Source organism: Gobio gobio (genome assembly GCF_949357685.1).
Source record: "Gobio gobio genome assembly, chromosome: 17".
Lineage (NCBI taxonomy): Eukaryota > Metazoa > Chordata > Actinopteri > Cypriniformes > Gobionidae > Gobio > Gobio gobio.
The window spans coordinates 34,019,073-34,044,875 of NC_137110.1; the positions used below are offsets into that span (position 1 = coordinate 34,019,073).

General features: G+C 36.4%; 2 protein-coding genes across 3 annotated transcripts; one reads left to right on the top strand and one right to left on the bottom strand.

The window, feature by feature from the left end:
- The first annotated feature begins 1,619 nt into the window (after positions 1 to 1,619).
- Positions 1,620 to 6,009, top strand: cUnh22orf23 (chromosome Un C22orf23 homolog). Its single transcript, XM_079840852.1, has 7 exons — positions 1,620 to 1,853; positions 1,943 to 2,020; positions 2,125 to 2,187; positions 2,283 to 2,453; positions 3,867 to 3,995; positions 4,238 to 4,338; positions 5,347 to 6,009. The coding sequence occupies exons 2-7, from the start codon at positions 1,948 to 1,950 to the stop codon at positions 5,482 to 5,484; spliced, it is 675 nt and encodes a 224-aa protein (XP_079696978.1). The 5' UTR covers positions 1,620 to 1,853; positions 1,943 to 1,947; the 3' UTR covers positions 5,485 to 6,009.
- Positions 5,534 to 24,702, bottom strand: micall1a (MICAL-like 1a). 2 transcript variants are annotated; one of them, XM_079840851.1, is made up of 16 exons: positions 24,149 to 24,702; positions 23,123 to 23,171; positions 22,272 to 22,413; positions 17,303 to 17,403; positions 16,158 to 16,282; positions 15,394 to 15,962; positions 15,241 to 15,304; positions 14,407 to 14,792; positions 12,455 to 12,774; positions 11,722 to 11,856; positions 11,453 to 11,579; positions 10,952 to 11,042; positions 8,930 to 9,003; positions 8,677 to 8,791; positions 8,479 to 8,525; positions 5,534 to 8,389 (listed from the first exon to the last, which is right to left on the bottom strand). In XM_079840851.1, exons 1-16 carry the CDS (start codon positions 24,289 to 24,291, stop codon positions 8,265 to 8,267), a joined length of 2,613 nt encoding a protein of 870 aa, XP_079696977.1. In that variant the 5' UTR covers positions 24,292 to 24,702; the 3' UTR covers positions 5,534 to 8,264. The 2 variants fall into 2 exon arrangements, with proteins under 2 accessions (XP_079696977.1, XP_079696976.1); XM_079840850.1 differs by having other exon boundaries at positions 12,455 to 12,816.
- Between the last annotated feature and the right edge of the window lie 1,101 nt (positions 24,703 to 25,803).

The window sequence follows — 25,803 nt, forward strand, 5'->3', positions numbered from 1 at the left end:
ATGTTAAAGGGAGAGGAAAAGTAAAATTTTCTCTTTAAAAGTTTTATGTCTTCAGATTAACCGTACATCAAAATATTTTATTTTGTATTCAGCAGAAGAAAGAAAGACTGACAGGTTTGGAACGACATGAGGCTGAATAAATGATGAAATTTTTTGGGTAAATTATCCCAGAAAATTCAGAAAAATTGCAGGTTATAAAGTTGAGAAAAACTCAAAATGTGATTTTTTTTCTCCTCTGAATTTTTATCATAATTGTGAGATAAAAAGTCAATTTTCTTTTTTTTCTTTTAAAGCTTCCACACCAGCAAGATAAATTCTGGAAATTACTGGGTTATCACAGCTTAAGTCTAAAGCATACTTCACTTTTAACGTGTAGGCTACACAAGGGTCAGCGAATTTCGTCATCAGAAGAGTATGCGCGCAATGAACGCTCACTGCCGGATTTTTGTAACCACCCAGGCTGCAACCTCCCCCAGTTTCTCTTGAAACCAATACGGAAGTGACTTAAACTGCAATCGACTGGCCACTAGAGACAGGCTCCAAAAGGGAGCAGAATCGCATTGAGCTCCATATTAAAATGCCCAACTTTACAGCAGAAAAAAACTAATTGTGGTTTTGGTCTATATGGCTAATTTTGCCCTTCATGACAACAGTGAGGGGGGTGATTTTTTTTTTTTATAACTCATTCGTTTACATTATATAAAGCCTTACATTTCTGCGTAATTAAGGGCAGGTGGATTGCCGTCTGTCTGCTGTCTGTCACCTCAGCTCCAGCCACGCCCCTCCTCTTTGCCCATTGGCAGAGGTCACGCGCTGCCAAGATGGCAACATCCGACTTTGAGGCTTCAAAAACTCCCTTCAGAAACCTATGGGTGACGTCACGGACACTACGTCCATATGTTTTTAGTCTTCTTTGTCCATACAGATTGCACATGCGCATGACTTTTTTTTTGTTTTTTACAGTATTTACATGGGTTGTAACTCATGTAAGATTGCTCAAAACTGTGCATGCGTTGAACTAGCTCTCGCGTAATAAACGATGTATACTTTCGGCTTTACACTTTCAATGTAAATATTTTTAAGTAATACACAATATAAATAAGTTGTTTTCTTGATTGTCGACTAAACTATAATTCACATAATTCGTTGGTATTCAGAATTACTGATTATTTTCAGCATTCCTCAAGCTTTTGTTTGTTTATTTATTTATTCATTTCTAATTCCATTCTGCTTATATATTTCAAATAGCAGCACTATCTTTGAGTTTTAACGGGAATGAAAACGAGGCTGTGAGGGATTGACATGCTAGTGTGTTGTAGGCTACTATTATGTGTTTTTGGATTGTTTTGCTGACGAAACACTGCAAAAATATATTTCAGTTTCCAAAAAAATCCAGACAATATGAGCTGTGGAAAATTATAAGTGAACTATCATCTAGGAGTTTTATACAGAATTTTTTTTTTTTTTACAGCGGATGCCATTGAAAACATGGTAAGTCTCTAACGTTATCCCTCACAGCCTCGCTTTCATACCTGTCATGGCGCCGCTCTGAATAAGGTCCATTGACTGTCTTGCCTGCTTCACGCGATTGGATGTTCGCTGGAAACGTCACACTTTGTGAACAACTCAGGATCAAAACCACCTGAGTTGACAGAGAACGTTTATGGGAGCTTTGCAAAACCTTGAACCAGATCTAGATTTGGATTTGTCATCTCGAAAGCAGCACTAAACACCCTAAAGCACAAAGAGTTTGTTCAGCTTTCTTTGTGAGACTGGTCTCTGCTTTGCTGCATTATCCCCGGTTTTATGTTTTGCGCGTGTTACCATAGGAACCGTTTTGCTGCTTTTGCGACGTGAGTAACCCTTTGCTGCCTTTGACGTCCAAATACCAGCTTTTTTGTTTATGACAGGAAAGTAACGTTAAAGTGTTTTTGTTTTGCAGGAATAATGGCCAGCGGATCAAAATATAAGGAGTCCAGAGTCACTAACTACAGAACTGAGACACGACAGTTAATACAATGTGCGTGTGTGTGTGTGTGTGTGTGTGTGTGTGTGCGCGTGCCAATCATCTTGTTTTTTTATCTTTATTGGCTCTATCTGTAAATTTGTTTTGTTTCATTGTAGTAATGATGCAAGAGTCACGTCTAACGGACTTTCAACAGAGACAGATCAATAATCAGCTAAAAAGTGAGTTCAGGTGACAGATTTTATAATATCCTTCAACTGTCTTGACAGCTGGACTTCACGCTTTATGCCCATTATTATTATTATTTTTTTATCAGATGGTGGCGCTCTTCCTGTATCCTTTACCCCACTTGAGCAGAAAAAAGTGCAGTCAGTGCCCAGAGTCTCCAAAGTGACCTCACTGATTGGTCACCAGCAGAAGCGCAGTGCAGAAAGATGCAGTGCTGGAGATAATTACAAACGAGAACAATTTCAGCCTAGTGCAACACGTGAGTGCAAAACATTAAGCATTTCCCTATACTCTATTCTTTATCACCCGTTTCATATTCTCCACAAACATATACCATTAATTTTAAATGTATAGTTTCTTTTCCTAAACTTATTTCTGTTCCTTCATTTTCTTCTTCTGCCATTTTCCCCAGTAGCTTCTGTGATGCATTTCATTTCATGTATGCAGCACTGTGCTCTGCCCTACTCATGTAAACAGACATTTGCATTGAACTGAACTTCACTGTCACTTATTATTTCAATATACACCGATCAGGCATTACATTATGACAGGTGAAGAGTGAATAACACTGATTATCTCTTCATCACAGCACCTGTTAGTGGGTGGGATATATTAGGCAGCAAGTGAACATTTTGACTGGGTCCAAAAACCTAGGCAGCTGACTTGTTGCCTCGCAGCGTTTGTGCATGAAGGCCCCTCACGAAACTGATTTCGGACAGACTTCTGAGGCAGCGTAACAGTTTAATGATCTATAGCAAAATAGAGAGAGCTTTTGTGAGAACTAAACAAATATTAAATAACTACATTAGTAATTTCTCGCTAGAAATGACATCAGAAGTGGAATTTTTTGTTTGTTTTTATAAAGCATAAAGAAACAGAACAGTGAACGAAACTCTAGATCTAATTCTAGTTGGGAAATAATCATTTTGGGACTATTTGCAAGTAATATTTGCATTAATTTGCATCAAATATTTTGTTAGGCTCGAGATTCTCCCTGTTAGTGAATAATTACATCGATCTGCTGATAACATTAAAATTCCTTAGTTGTCTGGAGGTAGACATTTTTGTAAACCGTGTCAAAGGTTACAGGTTCTAATCCGCCCTCATAGAGTTTTTTCTTCTTCACTAAAATCAATTTGTGTGCATTTTGTTTTGTGATTTCACCAGAAAGAATAGAGTCTCCGCAACGGCATTAAGCGATAGATTGACGCGCTCGTCTGTGTGAAGACTGTGCATGAGCCAGAAGAGAACGTAAACCCTGCTTACTTTGATTTGATTGGCCATCTCAATCATTTTGACATTGACGAGTGCCGTTAGACCTGAGGCAGACCAGACTAAAAATGTAACTTTATAAAACCTTTCTGTCATCTTAACATACAGAGCGCTGCGTAATGAAGTGCAGTGCAAGAATTTCAAATATTGGGGGGACAATTTGGCCATTTCTATTTATTGGGGGGACTTGTCCCCCTCAATGTCTATGCTGGTTACGGCCCTGCAATACAGTATCCATGGTCATCATCAGTGTGAGCTATCAAGTGTACTTTAATGTCTATATACAGTACATATTTCAGCCTACATGTATTCATTCAACCTGTGTTTGTTGCAGAAGTGTTTACTAGTGTACCAACAAAGATCTTTCCTTCCTCCTCTGCTGATTCTGCTCTCTTTCTAGGGGATCTAGAGAAAGAGAAGAGAAGGCTACAAAATGTTCTTTCTACTGGTCAAAAGGATGCTGGGCCAACTCACTCCCAAAGAGACTCCACAGACAGAAAAGAGCAACAAATAGACAGATTCCAAGAGGGTGAGACAACAGTTGCTGTTAATTTCTCATTCGAGAGATCTGATTGTATATTGATTTTTTTTTGTTTTTGTAAAATATGTTCTATTTATTTATTTAATTACTTTTTTATTTCAGTTTATTACTCATAATTTAGAGAGACAGGGAGAGTTGTGTTTACAGCGACACTTAAATTACCTTGATAAGGAGCTCAGTAGTAAGCATTAACATGAAAAATATAATTAAATGGAATTTCCTACCAACAGTTCTGGATGAGATCGAGGACAGAAGGGAGTTTTTAGAGGAGATGATGGCATTGGGAAAAGGTCATCAATACCAGCACCTCATCAACACAGAGATTTCCCAGGTGAAGATACAAACACAGCTCAAAGCACATAACAGCCAATACTCTCAAGCAACGTCACCAGCCATCATCAGTTTTTATATGCAACTCCACCTGCAGTTTCAGTCTAAAAACCTGAGAATTTAGGGAGTTATTTATGAATGTTTTATGGTACCACAATGAAATGTCCTGTTTTTCTATTAAATTTTGTATGTATATTTATAGTTTATACAGGGCCATAACCACCATAGACATTGAGGGGGACAAGTCCCCCCCAATAGTTGATATTCTTGATGCTGCCCTGCTAGACTCCATTACACACCGCTCTGTTTGTTGCTAGGATGACAAAATTAAAATGTAAAATTTTTAGGTTGGTCTGCCTCAGCGCTGGTCTAACAGAGCTCATCACTGTCAGAATGAGTGAGATGGCCAATCAAATCAAAGAAGGCAGGGCTTACTGTTAGTGCAAATTCCAACACGACACTTTAGTTATAGCAGTGAAAGAGTGCGTTGGAAGATGTAAGTAGCTAAATAATATATATATATATATATATATATATATATATATATATATATATATATATATATATATATATATATATATATATATATATATATTTCATATTTGACAAGAAACGTTTTGCATTTTTATATTAGGCAGGTGAAAATAAGAGTGAATGTGTGCATATTTAAAAAAAATTTTTTTTTGTAAATCATTCACTTCATAACTACAATAGAACTGGAACTTTTACTGTTCTATTTCCTTTTCTTTATTTTCTTAAATTCCTTTTAATCCATTAACAATTTAATTCCTTTAAATATACTAATAAGACCAATACCCAACCCCCCCCCCCCCCCACCCCCCCCCCCCCCCCCCAACGTTGGTCCCCTCACTGTCTAAGACATGGTTACGGCCTTGGTTTATTATTTGTTCGTTATTAGCCGTTTCTTAGTCTTAAACTAAAGCTACTTTGTTCTAAACTATCTGGTGGATGCAGTGAGACCTGCTGTTAATGGTATATTTTCTTCCAGAAAATCTGTGAACTTGAAGAGATTGACAGGACACGCAGTGAAGAACTCTCAAGGACCCTCAAGTTAAATGGAACAGAGGAACTACAAAGCAAAGAGAGGGATGGAGAAAGAGAAGGTGATAATAGTGTTGAGTGTTAGACAAGTATGAGCATTAAAAAAATACAAATTTTTAAATCCCAAAACTTTGGAAGGTTTTTGTTTCATGAAGTCATTTTATTTGTGATGTCCTCCATCCTAAAAGCACTGACTGTTTTAGAGACAACGAAAAGCCCTTAGAGTTGATCAGGTACACACACTCTGACCAAACAAACACAATACTGAAATCTGATAAATACAAATAAACACCCAAATACTTGCAGATGACACACAAACTGAAATGTCAACAAAATATCTCCAATGAGAGAACATACACATAAATTAAACAGATCAAAGGCACTCCTTCAGAAATACACACCTGCTTGGGTTTACAGAGATTAAGGCCCAACATACAACATTCTACATTGAACATTATTTAACTCAAACGTAATATTGCATAATCTCTTCTTGTCAGGTCTTAAAAGAATGAGGAACATCTATTATTGTATAACATTAAAAACATGCCTACAGTTACCGTTTGTGTGAGTTACAGTCTTTTTTGTTCTTTGATTAAAAGGGTTTAGACTCATTTTAATGTTCTCTCTCATTTTAACATTTATCTGTCACTGATGCTTCTCTCTGTATCAAGCTTAATGACATTTCAGAGGGTCATTAGGTTAATTCACAAGTTTGATAATTTCTTACACTTTAGGTAGGTACAGTACATTAACCTAAAATATGCACTGGAATTCAAACCACATCTGTTTCGAAATTTCTGCTATGAACTAATATTCTGTCAGTAAATACCATTAAAATTGAATGCTATAACAATATCTTTTTAGCATATTTGCAATATTTTTCAATATTAATCTTTTTTAATTTTTTTATATTAATCATTAAATACACTGGTTGACCAAAAACATCTAGGATTGGATAATTATTGCAGTGATCAGTATATTTCAGGCATGTTATATGTTTGGTAACAATTCTTTTAACTCTAACTGATGCAGTGAAGCTTTTCATTTCTTAAACAACAATGTCAGAACATGTATCATCATGGCCACATTGTAGGATGACAATGGCAAGAATTATTAGGTTCAAACAGTGAAAGAGTTGTTCAGGGAGCATGAGGAATCCTTTTCACAAATGAATTGGCCACCACAGAGTCCTGACCTTAACCTCATTGAAAGTCTTTGGGATGTGCTTGAGTAATGAGTGTACAGTGTTTTGCCTGTTAATACACATCTCTTGATGGAAATAAATGTTGTGATATCGCATAAGGTTGTTGAAGCAATGCCATGACGAATATAGGCTGTAATCAAATCTAAAGACTGTCCCACAAAATACTTTTTTAGCCAGTCAGTCTATGAATCAGTATTAATCATACTACTAAAAATAATATATGTATATAAAAATGTTGTCCGGGGTAGGGTTGCACCAGCTGTTTGTAAGATCTTATTTAAATTGGAACATAAATTCCACACTAGAGGCTTAGTAACGACTAGACGTAAGCTAGTCGTAAAGTAATGCATAGTCGCATAATATTACAATTACCGTCAATGTTGCAATAGTGAATTTCAGTTTATCATCTTTAAGTTGATTCTAACTTCTTTTGCCTCATGTAACTAACGGTAAAGTTATGTTTCCGTTGAAATACGATGTTTAATCACAAAATAACATAATAGATTTTTTTTAAGTAATATTATAAATAACATTGTAAATACTAATAACAAATTAATAGGAAGCAATAACTAAATGCTAATGCAAAAAAAACTAAAAACAACAACAATTAACATTTATTTTGGCACAGAGTAATACACTGAGAGGTGCGCTGTTTAGATCAGGTTCATGTTGGAGAGCTCCAAGTAATTTATTCACAATGTTCTCTTTCTTCAAAAAAATGTAAACAATGATATAGGTCTAAAGGATTGGATTGGATAAAGCATGAGCTTATTGAATCTGCCATTTTGTTACTCCTGGTAGGAGGCTTTCGTAAATTTTTAGTATACTAAAGATTACAAACATACAGTTACATTTAATGGTGCAATGCTCAAATATGTAATACTGCGCAAATTGTAATTCAGTGCCTATTTACAACTAGGCTTTTTTTTATTAAGCACAGCTGGTGCAACCGAACCCAGGCAGATAAAAAAAATATGGTATATAATCGCCATTCTGAATCCCTGTTACTCACAAAATCATAATATAATTTTCCCCAGTACTATTTTAAACTGCAAGATAATTAATTACATATCTGCTTTCATCTCAGCAACACTTCTATAAATTATTGATGAAAGCGCTGGATGGGGCTTGAAAAGTTTCACAACTACAGATTGTTTTTTTTTTACTCTTCATTGTGGACAGAAATGCAAGTAGCAGTACCTATATGCAAATTATAAATATATAAAAACTCGGAAAACCGGATTAAATTAGGATTAAAAACTGTTGAGCTTCCTATGACGGTTAAAATGACTTTAAAAAAAGGTATGTGTGAAACTTTCCATTGATGTCTTTCTCAATCACATTTAGTATCCGTTTTTTTTTTTTTTGTTACTTCAAATTGTACAGTTATAGTAAGATTATATAGTGGCTGAGCCTTTCAAGAGATTTTTTTTGAAGTCATAAAAGCTTTGATCAAGACAGTGTTAATTTTTCACTCTTATATACCGCAGTAGTGCAGTGTATCAGTTCAGCTGCTACTACCCCAAAGGCATATTTAACATAACTGGCTCTGTTTTATAGCAATATAATCAAAAGCGTTAATTAGACATAAGTAAATCTTTTACATCTAGCAAATTTTTTAGATACTTTTTTCTTTCTCTCTCCTTCAGTCAGTCCATTCTTCAACTGTTCTCTTTTCGGGGACTGTTGTCCTTTACTCCTTCATTCTTGATGCTCAGTCTCTTCAAAACCTTCATGGGCTTAAATTTCCCTGCTTTCTTCTTCTGCTCACCCGGTCCATGAAACTCTGACAAAAAAGAAAAAAGAATCAATGCAAGATGTATTAGTATGAATGAGGTGTAAAGTGAGAAAGTCGGAGAACAAAATAACACTGACCTTTTTTCTTTAGCATAGCAGCTACTAGTTTGTCTTCCTCCTCCTCCCTAAAGAAGAAATGATGGCACTCTTCAAAAACAGCATACAAACTTGATACTAATACTATTTCTTACCGATTTACGTAAATTCAGCTAAGAAAGAAATAGCACAGATACTTCGGTTCAGGTTAATAAGAGTGCATTTGCATTGACCGATTACCTCTGTCTGTCCATATCAATGTTGTTAATAATCTGGTTCCTCTGCTCAATTATAGTGACAAGTTCTGCCATCAATTGCTTTTCCCTGTCTTTGTCTTCTGGCGTCCATTCTTTCTCTATCAGAGATGCAAGCGGTTGGGAGAGAGATAAAGGAGGGATAAGAATAAAGGACAGTTATTTCGAGAAAGGAGGAGGATTTATTCTCAGGAAAAGGTCAATCTGTAAATTCTCACAATTTTTGCATTGTTTCATACCTGGCTTGTTAAGTAAGCATCTCAGCTCATATTCCACATCGGCCTGTCTCTCCTCCAGGTTCTGCTGCTTAGCTCTAAAATCCAGACATCAGACAGATTTATTGTTAACTTTAACCCAACTGAACTCCATCTTTCTGTTTAAAGGTCCTGACCTTATCAGGTGTTACATATATTATTATATATTGACAGCTCTATGGACAAGAACTGGCATCATTGTTGACTTCAAATGCAATGTGGCCGCATTAAAATTCTAAATTTTAAAAATGAATTATAAATATACACAAAATGGAAATGTCAAGGTTAAAATGATGGTGTGCAAAAAAATGGGAAAAATGAATACAATAAAATCAGATTAAATTTGTGCTATCCTGCATATTAACGTCAGTTTCACACTGTGAAAAAAAATTATCAAATGGTTTTGAGAGAGGGAAATTGATAACTAGTACAAAGTTGATCGTAATGGAATCTTGTGTGAGTGTTTCAAGAGTGTTTCTGATTCAACTGTGTGTATTCAGAGGTCAAAAGTTTTTGATTAGCTTCCATGTCTTTTCGAGTCTGCAGACAGATGCTGCTGAGTTGCTGAGTTCAGCGTGAGCTATGTGGGAAAAAATTGTCTGAGCGCTGAAACTAAACGTGTACCGCCGGTTCTGGGATGCAACATGTGTGCTGTAATCAATTAATAAGGTTACCAAAAAGAAAACGCTCACTTACTGCTCCTGCACTGTATATAAAACAAGCCTTAGCTGAAATGTCACTGAACAGAGACATCAGATACATTGCTAAATATACACTGAATGAACATTTAAGAGCATTTAAGTGTTTCAATAGAAAGACATAGTCTTTTAGCTTAAGAGAATTAAATAATACAGGAGCCTAGTGCAAAAAAAAAATCTTATGTATTGAAACCAGAAAAAAGTACTGTAAAGACAGTCTTACTCTTCTCTCTAGGTCTAGCTGTGTGCATTTGTAGTGTTGCTAAATTGATTTTCCAGCATTATATAAGTTCATTTTAGAGCTGCAGTCCGTAAGTTTTGCCTCTTTGCCATCTCTGTTTGAAAGCTGCAATTGCAGTTATTATTTTTTTCACAGTGAATTATCATCTTTACTTGGGTTATGCATCGGCACGGCTCCTCAACGCAAATTAATCTATTGGTTTGAAGAGTACGTGAGGCTTTCATTCATTCACCGCACCGGTGTGGATACTGTACTTCGGAATCACAGATTCTACGTCTTGGAAGTATGACCAAAATAAGAATTTTCACTGGAAAATGTCATCTGAACAAGTAACATGTCTGCCACTTTTGTTCTGCCCAACTGAGAAAAAAAAGTATTACAATAAATTGCACTACCAATGGAGATTAAATCTAACAATCGCTTAGCTCATATCACATCAAACAAATTATTATTGTTATACTTTGTTCTCAAATTCTTGTAATGTTAACAACATCAGCATTGCATGTATTTAGTACGTATTAGCGTTACCTGTAGATTTACATTTCTGTACAGTCTAATCTTTTGATTTTGACTATGGGTGAATCTTCACTGATGATTGTCGTTTGGACCTTTCTAGATTACAATCCGCCTTCAAAATGATTTGTTTAATTATTCCAGCTGCTGTGAGAAAAGGCTATAAATGATCTGTCACCAGAAGCATCCTCACATGCGATAGCCTACTAGCCGGACTCCTTTATGTATTCAGATGTGACATAATGAGGCAAAGACGAACGCCGCCATGCTCGAATACGTCTACCAGTACCACTCAAATTATAACACATTATTACAAGCTTACCGTTGTCAATCGGGCTAAGGTAAGGAAATAGTTTTGAACACTGGCTGATTATGTACATGCACAAAAAAAATGTTGGATCATTTTTAACCAAAAAAAAAGTTATGGACTGCAGCTTTAATAAACTTGACACACATCATACCATGACATACATAAGGGTGGCCTCACAATGAAAAATTGTGCTATAGTATGTTAATATAGCATGTTTTTATTGATGTTGCCAATAGTGCACTTACGTGTAGACCAGCTCAGCCTCTCTCCGTACCAGTAAGTGCTTCTCATGAATCAGAGTGAACCAGTCAACAAGTAGATGTTCCTCCTCATCGTCTAAAATGACAAAACGACAGAAAATCAAATCAATAAAAACACAGCCAGAAATGGAACAATTTGCTTAGATTAGCTTGGAGTTCTTAGTCTGGGGCTCAGTCTCATGAACCTCTTTTTTTAGGTGAGCTACAGGCAAGAAACCTTTAGATAACCTGGCTGAGTGCAATTACTGTTCATAAAATGAAAGATGGTAATGACAGGGTGGCCACGGGTCCTTAAAAAGTCTTAAAATTAACTTCATGTCTGTAGACACCCTGAATGAGTACACTGACAAAAAATAAAAATAAAATGCCATTGATTATTTACTTTCACTCCACTGTGGACCGAGCCGCTCCCAAACACTGAAAACACCAGATCATGAGCTCCTCGTGGACAAATCACAGTTATTCTGTAGCATGTGGTTCTCTTACCATTTGAACATTCTCGTAAGCTCTTCTCCAGATCCACCCCTCTCCGCTCCAGTTCATCTAACCGTTTCTCCAGATCACTCATCTCAACATGGATGTCTTCTACTGGGATATACTGGTCTGACTGAACCTACCAAATATGATGACAGGACAACTAATTATAAATTATATATGCCAGTTATAGTTCCTTTCTTAAAATAGTCAAAACAAAACCCAACAAATGAATGATGTTAAACTAAAAAAAAAAGCAAGGGACGTCTGTTGTTCCTCACTCTGCGTTTAATGAGAGGAAATCCATGTCCAGGAGCAGGTGGTCGTGCAGGACGGGGCCCTTTCGGGGGTCTGGATACAAAAGAGCTGACAGAGGTGGCCGTCTTCCGATTAAATGGATTCTCTTTACAAGTGCGCTGAAGATGACAGTGATGAGAGAGCATAAAACAAAGATATTTAACAAAGAAATATTTAAGATAGGGAAGTTCCTGGATTCAGGAGGAGACAAGATGAAATCTGACACACCCTTGTTTTCTCCGCTGCCCCATTACTTAATCAATAAAATATTTTTGCCACTAAAAAGTGGTTACATTTCTCAGCTAATTTTAAAGCAGTTAAAAGTGTCATTACTGGCCAACACTTTTAGAGTCACACTCACAATAAACAAAGGTACATTTCACTTCCTCTCTTAGCCACTGTCCAAAAACTTAATTAAACATGCAAAGTGTGCTTTATTGTATCACTTTCGAAGCTTTTGAATTAGTAATAATGGTTTGGGATGTTGAATCACTGTCATAATAAAGGGGCTTTACACATAAGAGCTGGGGAAGACAAAAGAAAAAATTTAGATGGTAACTGCCATAAGCAGACTAACTGATCATTTTAATTTATAATATAAAAATAGTTCATTCAAACTAAAAAAAAAACAAGACTATTCGTGATCAAGTACACTATGCATTTTTATGTTTTGTTTCAAAATTAAACAGCAGTGTACATCTTGACAGTAAATCTAACCTTGCCTGGAGTGCTGGGTGTCTGTGAAGAAGGTGAAAGTTTTAGCCCAGCAGAGAGGCAGGATGGAGGTGGTCTCATACTGCGACTGGTTTGTGGGGTGGCGGGTGCTGAGCTGGTATTGGTAGGTGGTGGTGGAGGAGACAGGTTTGGAGAACAGTGAGGCTGAAGCTCAGTTGTTGGGGACAGGGCAGAAGTAGGAGTGTTGATTGATGGTTCAGAAACACTCTTGGTGAACAAATGGTCCTGTTCGCTAGAAGCAGGTTGCTGGGGGACTGCGCTGTGGTCTGAGGAAGAGGAGGAAAGGCTCTCTGTGCTCAGAGCTAGAGAAGAAGCAGGAGAGGAAGTCTCAGATGAGGGAAAAGCTAAAGAACAGCAGGAAAGAGACAACCCAGAAAAAAAAAATATACAACAGAAAATACAGATGTGAGTAGTTAGACAACTGCAATATCCTGTAACACAGTGGTTCTCAAACAGGGGCCAGAGCCCACAAGGGTCCTCAGCAAACTTTTGCAGGGTTGCAGGATGACTTGAAAGTATTTAAATTAATTATTATCAGTAGTGTATTAAACTATTCTATACTCTAATTCTATACTCTAAATTGAAATGCTATATTTCTTTGAGCTGCAATATAGCATTAGTGTGACTGCATGAAAACTCTATTTTTCTCCTATTTTTACCCCTCAGAAGAACATACAGTTTTTGAAACTTTAGGAATCACTAAATGATTCATGGCTTGTAAATTTAAGACTTTTTTGAGACCAATTAACGAAAATATAAGGAATAAATTGAAGGGAACATAAAACATCAATATGTTCAAAAATACAATTTCCAACAGATCTCCATAACGTTTAAATATTTTTTATAAAATAAAAAAAATAGCTTAAAGTTTGAGATAATAAAATCTTGTGAAAGTGATGTTATGATTAAAACAAGAACAAATATCTCAACTTAATTCAAAGTAATTTTCATACCCAATGACAGATACTTGTTCTTGTTTTAGGCATAAACTCACTTAATTTTGTTCAATTTCTCAGAAAACAAGACTTTCTTCATTTTGCATGTCAAGTAAATGTAACTTTATTTAATGGTGTTTTGAATTTGTACTGGAAAACAAAAAAAAATTTTGGGACTCTGCTTTAATGGTTAAATAAAATTTTACTGACTTTCATTCATCTTCGGAACACAAATGAAGATATTTTTTATGAAATCGGAAGGATGCATGTCCCTCCATTGACAGCTACGCAACTACGCAAAAAAAAGTTAAAAAAAGAGATTGTAAAATCCAAATGAATCAAGACTCGATTGTCTTGATAAACAAAAGTCTTACGGGTCTGGAACAAAATTAGGGTGAGTAAATGACAGAATTAAAATTTTTGGGTGAAATATCCCTTTGAGTGTAGTGTACTGACCTACTTTTGATTTTTTCATCCAAATTTGACAAATTCGTGACATTCCATCCTTGTTTTTTGCATTGCAGAAATCATAGGGCCCTAATTTAATGCCATGATATTGAATTTAAGACATTTTTAAGGCCTTAAATTGTGGAAGGTCAAATTAAGACTTTATTAGACCCATGAAAATCCTGAAAAACTACCGGTTAAAGGGGTAGTTGCCTCATTGACTTCCATAGTATGGAAAAAAAAAATACTATGGAAGTCAATGGGGTCCATCAACTGTTTGGTTACCGACATTCTTCAAAATATCTTTGTTCGTGTTCACTGTTCAGCAGAAGAAAGAAATTCCTACAGGTCTGGAACAGATCTGGAACACTTGAGTGTGAGTAAATGATGACAGAATTAAAATTTTACCAGAAGCCTATTTTGGGACAATGGGCAACCACTGTTGTAACATCACCTGACTATGACAAGCATGGCAAAGTGTTTGGTTTATTAGACATTGGAATTAAAATTCAGTCTTTCCCATAAAGCAAAATGTATGTGTCAGACACTAACCTGATGTAGCAGAATTTGGGGCTTTTGGTGCTGGTCGCTTCTTTCTTCTGACACTAACAGGACTTTCTGAAGGGGCAGGACTTTGTCTTTTTGTGTCCTCACTTGCGGCTTCAACAGCCTGAGTGATGCCATACCAGGGATGACTAGCCACCACTGGACCAGAGGGATCATCAGGGCCTGTTTCTGGCTCTTCTTCCTTCTCATTATCGAAGGGATTTGGAGGAGAGGATGGTCTTGATCCCTCCTCCTTTCGAGAAGGAGATGAACCAGTGCAGGGAGGTATGACTATACCAGTGGGGGGGTGAGGTGCTGGTTTCCTCTTTGTTTCTGATTGCACCAGTGCCAGCCAGGGTGGGTCTTTTGGTTTAGGAGTGTCGCTCGCCTTGCTAGAGTTGGGAAAGAAATGCATTACAACCACTGAATTCAAAATTCTGTTTTTCTTCTTCTTTCTATTTATCAAAGAATCCCGAAAAAAAATGATCAGTTTCCACAAATATATTAATCAGCAAATATCTTTTCCACATTTATATTAATATGAACCATTATTAATAACTGAGCATGTTCGAATTATTTCATAGTAATGATTCAAGTAACGATTTCTGAATTTTCCTTTCTCGAGCTTTGCCATCACAGGAATAAATTAATACAATTTTAATATGTATTCAAATAGAAAACCGTCATTTTAAATTGCAACAATGTTTCCGATATCACTGTTTTACTGTATTTTTGATCAAACAAACTTTTCAAACGGTAGTGTACATGAAAAAGAACCTGAACAACAAACAAAGACACAAGTGCATAATAAGAGATAAAGCAGATGAGATGTTATCTTACCGAACAGGTGAGTGCAATCTTTCTTTTGGCACAGGAACTTGAGGAATTGGAGTGTCAGCATCTTCTAGAGCCACAAACAACAGATAGATAAAAAACATTTTACAGATTTAAAACATGTAAATAACTTGTTATATGTTTGACATTTTTGCTCACCATTGACAGTAGGACTTTCAGAGGGTCTAGGTCGGCGTAGCTTCGGGATAGGGCGAGGTGCAGGGGTGGGCTCAAATACCCGTCTAGGTGCTGGTACTGGTCGACCCTCTGCTGCTGTACCCTTCACTTTGGTTGTTGGCGCATCGCCATTGGCCACAATAGTGACTAGCTTTTGGTCTTCTTGTTGTGTGCCCTGATCCTCCTCTTCAGATTCATCAAAAGGATTTGGTGGACTAGAAGAACGAGGTTCACTGTGCTCCATCTCAACGTTTGACCTGCTATCTGGCTGCTCTCTTACTGCTTCTTCTATTTCACTTATTTCCTTTTCTTCTTTTATTTTTTCTGGGGTTATCTCAACATCACTGTGTGATGCTTTAGATTCTAAACTCTCACTGTGTGAATCGTTTGGGCTTGTTGAGTTTAATGTGACTAGTCGATTACTCGTATTTGAATGACCATTCTTATTGTTGGAGACAGATCTGGTGAAGTGGTGTGTGCAAACTAATGATCCAGGATCCTCTGTGAACTTGTAGGAACCAGGCAGTAAAGTTCTGCTGCATTCCCTACATCTGAAATGAAAGCAGAAATATTCACTCGAATTGATGACAACAGAAGGAAGGACTGTTTTTTTTTTTACTATAAGCTTTAAAAGATAATTTCATAATTCATTCTTATTCCAAAAAATGCAAATTCAGAACATTATCCTGAGAGGAAATCTGGGCAGCATTACATCAAGAGACAACAAAAAAGAAACAACTTTGCACCTGAAGCAGTTCCGATGATAAAGTTTGCCATCAACGAGGATCCTCTGAACCAGGTGAACATGCTTCCCACAGACTGAACACGTGCTGCTCAGAGTACTGCGTTTTGATTGGCTATCTGCACCCGACTGTGTAGCACCAAGTACCAGGACGAGGATGGAAGGTATAAAAAAAAGGGAGAGGTAGGAGGAATGATGGTAAGATCCATTAATGCCTATTCTACTTTGTTAATACATTGTACTGTATAAATATGTATAACATTTTGGTATTCGAAAATTGGTACAAATTGTCTTAAGCAAACAATGTAAAAATAAGTTTTACTTTGAAAACACGCAAACAGGTACTCATCTCAAAATGATGTGATGAATTTACTGACCAACCTATTTTATTGGCTAGGAGCTTGGTCAAAGAGGGACAAAGACGATAAAAAAGGAGAGAGCAGAATTCTGTCCATGAAAAGGAGATACAGTGGTGGTTAAAAGTGATGTCTGGCCTAGGATAATTGACATCTTCACCTTTTATTCAAATTTTATTCAAAATGAAGATGCTGTAAGCATACTGCGTAGTTGTGCTTGGATTGTGGTTTTATTTGTGATAACGCAATGAAATATGTAAAATTGTGCAGACATATTTTTTTGGCCAGGCTGTCATACAAAGAAATAATGAACACATACAAAAACAAGAGAGAACAAACAAAATATTAATAACTGATTATGTTGTAGTCAATGTATGCTTTTTCTTGTGAGCTTTTTGTTTTTCTATGTAGTTAGAAACAATACATGCCCTTTAAACATAACTTTTGTCCACTACCCCTCTCTGGAGAAGCAAAATTAGATTTGGTCCCCTCTAACTTATACAGCTCACCAATATCTGCCAAAAAACAAATACATAATTTGGCTCTGCTGGCTGATTTGTTAACTTTTTGCTCTGAAAACATGGAATCAGGCCAAAATGGATCTCATTGTTCTCCATCTTGTGTTGTAATGACATTCCACTCTACTCATGCTGCAACTGCAAATTTTAGGATAATTTGTCTGTGCACAGAGTGTTGTTGGGTCTACAGCTATGCAGAGAATCAGATTTTAAGAAGAAATAGAAGTTGAACAAGAAAAGGTCTGTTTTTAAAAGCACAATGCTGTCTTCTTTACCTCAGTCTGATCGTCACGGTCCTCTAGAGGAGCAAATGGCCTCTTTATGGCTGGCTTAATGCGGCCAGGACCACCAGGGCTCTTTATGCATGTGGGGACAGCTGAATAGAGGATAAAAACAGGTTATTCAGTAGCATGTGTCCAGCATTTCTTTCTACATTAAATGTACTAATTTAATGAAAATGCAACTAATACAACTAGACATAAAATCTGTGCAGAATGGATGAGTTATTTGCGCAAAGCTAGTTTGTTTGCTTGCACAACCAAATGGTTAGTGTGGCGTAACAAGTTCCAACCACACCATAATCAATAATTAGAAAATTCTTATTCAATAAACAATCAGGGAGGGACTTTTTTTTGTCCAACAGACACAGTGGGTGAAAAATAATAACTTTTTTCCAGCAATTTCTTTTATTTTTCCAGCATAAAAACCACTAATATATACAGGGAGTGCAGAATTATTAGGCACGTTTATTTTCTGATCATATTTTTTTTCCAGGCACATTTGACCAATTCCAAACCACAGTAATCCTAATAACTACTATTGATTTAGTATTTAATAATGTATAAGTGATATATAATTGTTCATGAAGGCTGGAAATGAAAATCACCTTATATTCAGGTGTGCAGAATTATTAGGCATGTTTTCTTTTACAGATAAATTGAGCCAAAAAAGAGATTTAACTCAGACTGAAAAGTCAAAAAGTATTAAATGCCCATGAGAAGGATGCAATACTAATGCAATACTAGACATTGCAGTTAAGGCGTGACCATTGGACAGTGAAATGCTCGTTGGGTCAGCAGGATCTGACAAAAACAGGTGGTGAAGAAAAGACACCTGTTAACTGCAAAAGAATTAAGAATTAAGGTGAAGAATTAAGGGTGAAACCATCAGGAACCCTTTAGTCTCCAGCGCCACCATTTTCCAGAGCTGCAACCTACCTGGAGTCTCCAGAAGTGCAAGGTGTCAGGATCTCAGAGACTTCAGTTAGGTAAAGAATCCTAAAAAATGACCCCCACTAGATAAGAATCACAAGCTGAAGTGTTGTAAAATACATGAAGAAGGTTTTTTTATAGGCTTTATGGACAGATAGGTTGAGAGTGACTCTTGAAGGACCAGCACCACATCCTCTAGTACCACTGTTTGAAGAATTCATCTTCCAGAATCTGGCAGTACGTTTTGGGAGTTCATTTTAGTCCATCCTGAAGTCCGTTTTGCAGAGATGGACTAAAAATGAACTCCCAAAACGTACTGCCAGATTCTGGAAGATGAATTCTTCAAACAGTGGTACTAGAGGATGTGGTGCTGGTCCTTCAAGAGTCACTCTCAACCTATCTGTCCATAAAGCCTATAAAAAAACCTTCTTCATGTATTTTACAACACTTCAGCTTGTGATTCTTATCTAGTGGGGGTCATTTTTTAGGATTCTTTACCTAACTGAAGTCTCTGAGATCCTGACACCTTGCACTTCTGGAGACTCCAGGTAGGTTGCAGCTCTGGAAAATGGTGGCGCTGGAGACTAAAGGGTTCCTGATGGTTTCACCCTTAATTCTTCACCTTAATTCTTATGCAGTTAACAGGTGTCTTTTCTTCACCACCTGTTTTTGTCAGATCCTGCTGACCCAACGAGCATTTCACTGTCCAATGGTCATGCCTTAACTGCAATGTCTAGTATTGCATCCTTCTCATGGGCATTTAATACTTTTTGACTTTTCAGTCTGAGTTAAATCTCTTTTTTGGCTCAATTTATCTGTAAAAGAAAACATGCCTAATAATTCTGCACACCTGAATATAAGGTGATTTTCATTTCCAGCCTTCATGAACAATTATATATCACTTATACTTTATTAAATACTAAATCAATAGTAGTTATTAGGATTACTGTGGTTTGGAATTGGTAAAATGTGCCTGGAAAAAAAATATGATCAGAAAATCAACGTGCCTAATAATTCTGCACTCCCTGTATATATATATATATATATATATATATATATATATATATATATATATATATATATATATATATATATATATATATATATATATATATATATATATATATATATATATATATATATATATACACACATTTACATATACATATACATATACATATACACACAGTATACATACCTACACTATATTGCCAAACGTATTGGGACACCCCTCCAAATCATTGAATTCAGGTATTCCAATCACTTACATGACCACAGGTGTATAAAATCTAGCACTTGGGCATTCAGACTGCATCTACAAACATTTGTGAACGAATGGGTCACTCTCAGGAGCTCAGTGAATTCAAGTGTGGTACTGTGATAGGTTGCCACCTGTGCAATAAGTCCATTCCTGAAATTTCCTCACTACTAAATATTCTACAGTCAACTGTTAGTGGTATTATAACAAAGTGGAAGCAATTGGGAAAAACACCAACTCAGCCACGAAGTGGTAGGCCACGTAAAAATCACAGAGCGGGGTCAGCGCATGCTGAGGCACACAGTGCACAGAAGTCACCAACTTTCTGCAGAGTCAATAGCTACAGACCTCCAAACTTCGTGTGGCCTTCAGATTAGCTCAGAAACAGTGTGCAGAGAGCTTTGTGGAATGGGTTTCCATGGCCGAGCGGCTGCATCCAAGGCTTACATCACCAAATGCAATGCAAAGCGTTGGATGCAGTGGTGTAAAGCACGCCACCACTGGACTCTAGAGCAGTGGAGACGTGTTCTCTGGAGTGACCAATCATGCTTCTCTGTCTGGCAATCCGATGGACGAGTCTGGGTTTGGCGGTTGCCAGGAGAACGGTACTTGCCTGACTGCATTGTGCCAAGTGTAAAATTTGGTTTCAAGGGTTGGGATTGGCCCCTTAGTTCCAGTGAAAGGAACTCTTAATGCTTCAGCATACCAAGACATTTTGGACAATTTCATGCTCCCAACTTTGTGGGAACAGTTTGGGGATGGCCCCTTCCTGTTCCAAACATGACTGCGCACCAGTGCACAAAGCAACGTCCATAAAGACATGGATGAGCGTGTTTGGTGTGGAGGAACTTGACTGGCCTGCACAGAGTCCTGACCTCAACCCGATAGAACACCTTTGGGATGAATTAGAGTGGAGACTGCGAGCCAGGCCTTCTCATCCAACATCCAAACACACTCCTAAACCTTGTGGAAAGCCTTCCGAGAAGAGTTGAAGCTGTTATAGCTGCAATGGGTGGGCCAACTCCATCTTACGGATTAAGAATGGAATGTCATTAAAGGGGCTATATTGGTTTTTCTGAAATTTAAACTCGCGACTGACACCTGTGGCCAAAAAACAGAACTGCTCTCATTTTCTGCTCACTCTCGGTGGTGACGTCACATCCGCAGACAGCGCGGGAAAAGACGACCCGCCAGAAAATAGGAAAAATAGGATACAGGCTTATAGGTGCACCCACTGTGAGCGGACAAGGTGTCAGTATGCTCATCAGGAGATGTTTGAGTCATAAATGGTAAAATAAAAAGGCTATTGTTACGTTTATTTTGGGGAAAAAGTTGCATATAGCCCCTTTAAAGTTCACGTGCATGTAAAGGCAGACGTCCCAAAACTTTTGGCAAAACAGTGTACACACAATATATGAAATTAAACAAATGTGAAAAGCAAAACTCAAAATCTCAAATCTCAATGCATTTTCGCATCTGATTTTTCATTAAAATAACCAAATTCAGACCTTTCAAAACAGTCCAAAAACATAGAAAAATAACCTAGTTCTTTCTGTTTTTCATTGTCCAAGTGGCCTTTGATCTGTTTTTGGTGCACTTTGAAACGTATGCGTCCCCTTTCCATTTATGCTGTTTAATGCAATGCGAGACTGCTTAAATTAAGCAAGTGTGACAATACCTCAGATAGTCACTTGCAATTTCAGTCACACTGTGTCTTTAACATCACATCCACTTGTTGCATACAGAAATATGTGTAGCAGAAAACACTGCAGTTAGTTCACATCTGCGCCTAAGATTTGAATGAGATATGTGGTGTCATTCTACAGAGGGTTTGGTTGTGTTGAAATTTGTATCTCTTAAATAAATATACATTTAACTGCATAGATTGGGCAAACTTGTAGCAAATTTATAAAACCCATGACACTACAAAGGATAAGAGGTTTGGAGAAGGGATGGATGCAAGTAAAATGGACATTATAACTGAAATATGCCACAGTTTACCATGTACGCTGAATCATGTTGATCGGCTCATCAAGTCATTTGTATGTGAATGGAACTACACACTAAAAAGTATTTGATTCGCTAAAAAGAATGGTTGATCTGTATGTTACGACAAGGAGAAGTTTATAACCTGGTCAAATTAAATTCTGGCAAAATGCATACTTAAATTTTCAATTTACAATTTAAGAATTATGGCAAACTTAATTTTATTTTGCATAACACTTCTTCAAATGGCAATTTTTGGATGTGTTTTTGGACAATTTGGAGACGATAAACAGTTTTTCCTCCTGCAAAGCGATTGCTCGCCCTTGGAAGGCGGATATACATTTATCTGCCTGTTACTTGTATATTGTTGACATGTGGTTAGGTTTAGGGGTGAGGTTAGTAGACTATTATCTACATAATATATACTGTATGATGTTCATAATAGTAACTTTATTGTAATATGTAATGTAAAATTATTGTGGCTTTATTATGGTTGAAAATCATACCCCAAAATATCATCTCATGATGACAAACTTATACCCCACCACTTAATTGCATGATGATAAAATTCTCGAGCGGTTTCTCATTAAAAGTAGTAGGTTTACTTGTGGCAACGTTGCAATAACTGCCCTAATAAATAAATGCCATAAGGCCATTTTCACTGTCTGTGTAGAGACGCACAGAGCGCTTGGACATGCACTTGTCTCACCGGGCGCATGTGCTTGTGGGTTTAATAAAATATTGGTATAAGTCAGCATATCTGTTATATCTGCGGAGTTTAATACTCACTGTGAGATTTGTTGGTGAAGTAGTTATAATACTGAGATACATAGGTGATGATGCTTAATCTGTCAGGCACTCTCATGGACACCATGTCTTCCGGATCCAGCAAGGCTGGAATACCCAACTCACTCTCAGCAACCTCAAATGCCTTCGAGAAATAAAAGAGAAAGGTTGCATAACAGCAATTATGAACAGCCAAATACAGCACACACACAAAAAAAACTTCATTATGGCACATACTGTCATACTAAATACACAAATACAGTAAAAAATTACTGTTGGGCAAAAAAACCCTATTTTTTTCAAAGCCATACAGGAAAATTTAGCATGTTTTGTCCATAATTATGTTGTCCATAAGCTTAGAAAGTTTTTATTATTATTTTTACAATAGTAACAACCACATGACGTTATAAAAAAACACTTAACGAATATTTACATTGGCTGTTAATATCTGGTTCTACAGTTTACAGTTAACTATAGTCAGTCAATGTCGACTTACATGTTTTAATAAAGAATTTATTTTAAAACACTAAGGAAAATGCATTTATTTGTTAAACCAAAAAATGGGTTTTAGTATGACTTTAGCCAGTGTACACATTTACATCACCGTTTATGCAAAGTCACAATGGTCTCTACAATGATGATTTATGGGGAAAAAAGTGAGAATTTCTCTATCATGTGACTGACACATATAGAGGTGCTTTGCTGCAACCACTTCCTCTTTCTAGAGCTGTTCTGAAACACTAAAACACAATTTAAGCAGTTGATTCTGCATAATGATTCATATCAACAACATAAGTAATAATTATTAAAGCCTCACAATCTCATTTTTGGTCAGCTGTTTGTGTGATACTCACCAGACGATTGTTCTCAAAGACATTTTCTTTTGAGAGGGAGTCAAAATCTCTAGGGGACAAATAAAAAAAAAAATTGTTTAGCAAGTGCAAAGTCATGAATCACAAACATCCCAATGTTTATTGAAAATATACAGGAATAACCGCTAATTCACTCCAATAAGTGACAAATGATTTGGCTTTTTTTGTGTCTGACTTATGTTAATGTTTTTGTCTAAAAGCAAATTTTGCATATAAAAGCTGATTTTGTCAGTGTTTAGAATTACACTCGAAAACAGATACAACTAAATCGACTGACTAAAAGTGACAAAACTCTAATTTTAATCAAATTGGAGTGAACTTCACATACAATTATATATTAAATATCTCTTTAAAAGCCTGTTTGGCTGGGACACAAATTATAACACAATAAATAACCTGCTAATTATAAACGTTCTCCTTTTTTGTATTAATCATTTTGTATTTATCTGCTTCTATGTCTTAGAGTTGAAATAACATGTAACAATAGTAATTATTAAATTATGTTAAGGTTTTTTTATATACATTTTACATTTTTAGTTTTTAAATCTAATAAACCTGCATGTTCTCATCATACAAAGATTTGGATTAAATCACTGGAATTAATTTTACTTCACCGTTTTAATTTTTATTACTTTTTGCAACACAATGAATTTCACTGGATGTACAAAAACAATTAATACATTGTTCACACATTTTCCTCTGTTCTGCAGAAGAAAGAAAAGGGAACGTCATAAGGATTTGTAAATTATGACAAAATTTCCACCTTGGTTGAACTATTCCTAATGTGAACCAGACAGCCTGTCACTTCCTGTTTATTTCAAGTCACACCTAACAATAGCACATAAGCACAATACAAGCTACATCTCCACAAATCATGCAAAGAAACAACGTTTCCAACTGTTAAAGATGTCCTGCCTTATTAAAGATTATTATATTTCAGGATGTATGTCATCTTCAGAGAAGTGGAAAATACAAACAAATGAAAGATGGAATGTCAAAGATGCTTACATGAGATCAGGTCTGTGTCTGTGGATGATGGCACAGAAGGCCAGTCCATCTCTGAAGGATGAAGACATGTTTGTAATGTTCACATTACTGTAACCTTCACACTGGTTCCTGCACCAGTCCTGCAAAGCTTTTAGGGAGCCCATGGTCGAGATTCAATCACAAGTCCACACTTAGTCTGATCCGGATCTTGAAATACACATGAAGACTCATGAGAGTTCATGAGAAACCCTTTTCCACATGTCACTGTCCGGTACAGTTAGATCTCGGTGTCTGAAATGTCTCCGATTCCATTCGATCAAAGTAAGCAGTTTGGCAATGGTCAGTAGAGCTTTAACCGGACTGTCCACAAAAAACAAAAAAAAATCAACACACTAATGGAGTCAAACTCTAACTTGAGTTACAGGCTTGACTGTCCGTTTTTCAAAATGAGAAAGCAATGATACTTCGACGTTTAATTAAAAAAAAGATACATAGTCAGAAATAGGCCTAACAGTTAAATACTCTTTTAGGCGTAACGTGTAGGCTACTGACGAATTTGTTGTACAGACGCGTTTAGACTCGTATGCCAAGAAATTCACTGTCAAAATAAAAGTCATGTCCGATTTGATGCAAAACAAAACCTTACACCAACCTTAAACCAAACGATTTTATTTAGTCTAGTCTGGCTTGATGGGTATTTGTATCATGCTGTTTTTATTCTTATTTATACAGCAGCAATAATATAATATAATATAATATAATATAATATAATATAATATAATATAATATAATATAATATAATATAATATAATATAATATAATATAATATAATATAATAATTAATATAATATAATATAATATAAGATAATATAATATAATATAATATAATATAATATAATATAATATAATAATCGTTTTATTCTTAAATTATGGTGCATCAAAAACGAATTCTGTTTTTTTTTTACGTTAAAACTGTGATGGTATAAACAAAGAAAAATATTTTATTATTCGAGTGAAAATTATTTTACTATATCTCGCGTAGCCAGACTCACGAAAGTGTTTTCCTCTTAAATTTAGCATCAAACGTTCAGTCAGTGAAGGAGTGTGCGCCGTCAGTCCGTGGGCGTGACGTCTGAGACTCTGGTCTGGCTGAATCCGAAATCGCCCCATATACCATCAAATAGGGCATTATTTGAAGGGACAGCAGTAGTTGTAGTGGTGTCCGATACCATAGTGTACTTCACGCACTCATTTTCATTCACTCCATAAAGTGAACTATATTAGTGGACTAACGTAGGGAATAGTGAATGAGGGTTTAGGGGGCGATTTCGGATTCAGCCATATCACTCCCCCTCTTTTGTCCCTAGAAAATATTTTTTTCCAAAGTTATAATACATGTAGGCTATGCATGGCAGTTGGGCGCATATCTTTTTTTGACGGCCGCTGACGTAGGGGCCTACCGTGCTGCAGACACACAACAAATAGCCTAACTGTACAGCACACACCAATGGCAAAAGTAATGTTTCTCGTTGGACAACCAGTCAAAATGAATCGTAGAATGTATTTCGTTTCATTATAGTACATGCACAGCCTACTACATAATTTATGCATTTCTATTGTAGGTCTATTACTTATCATATTAAGGCTATTCCATTAACTACTATATGTAGGCTACT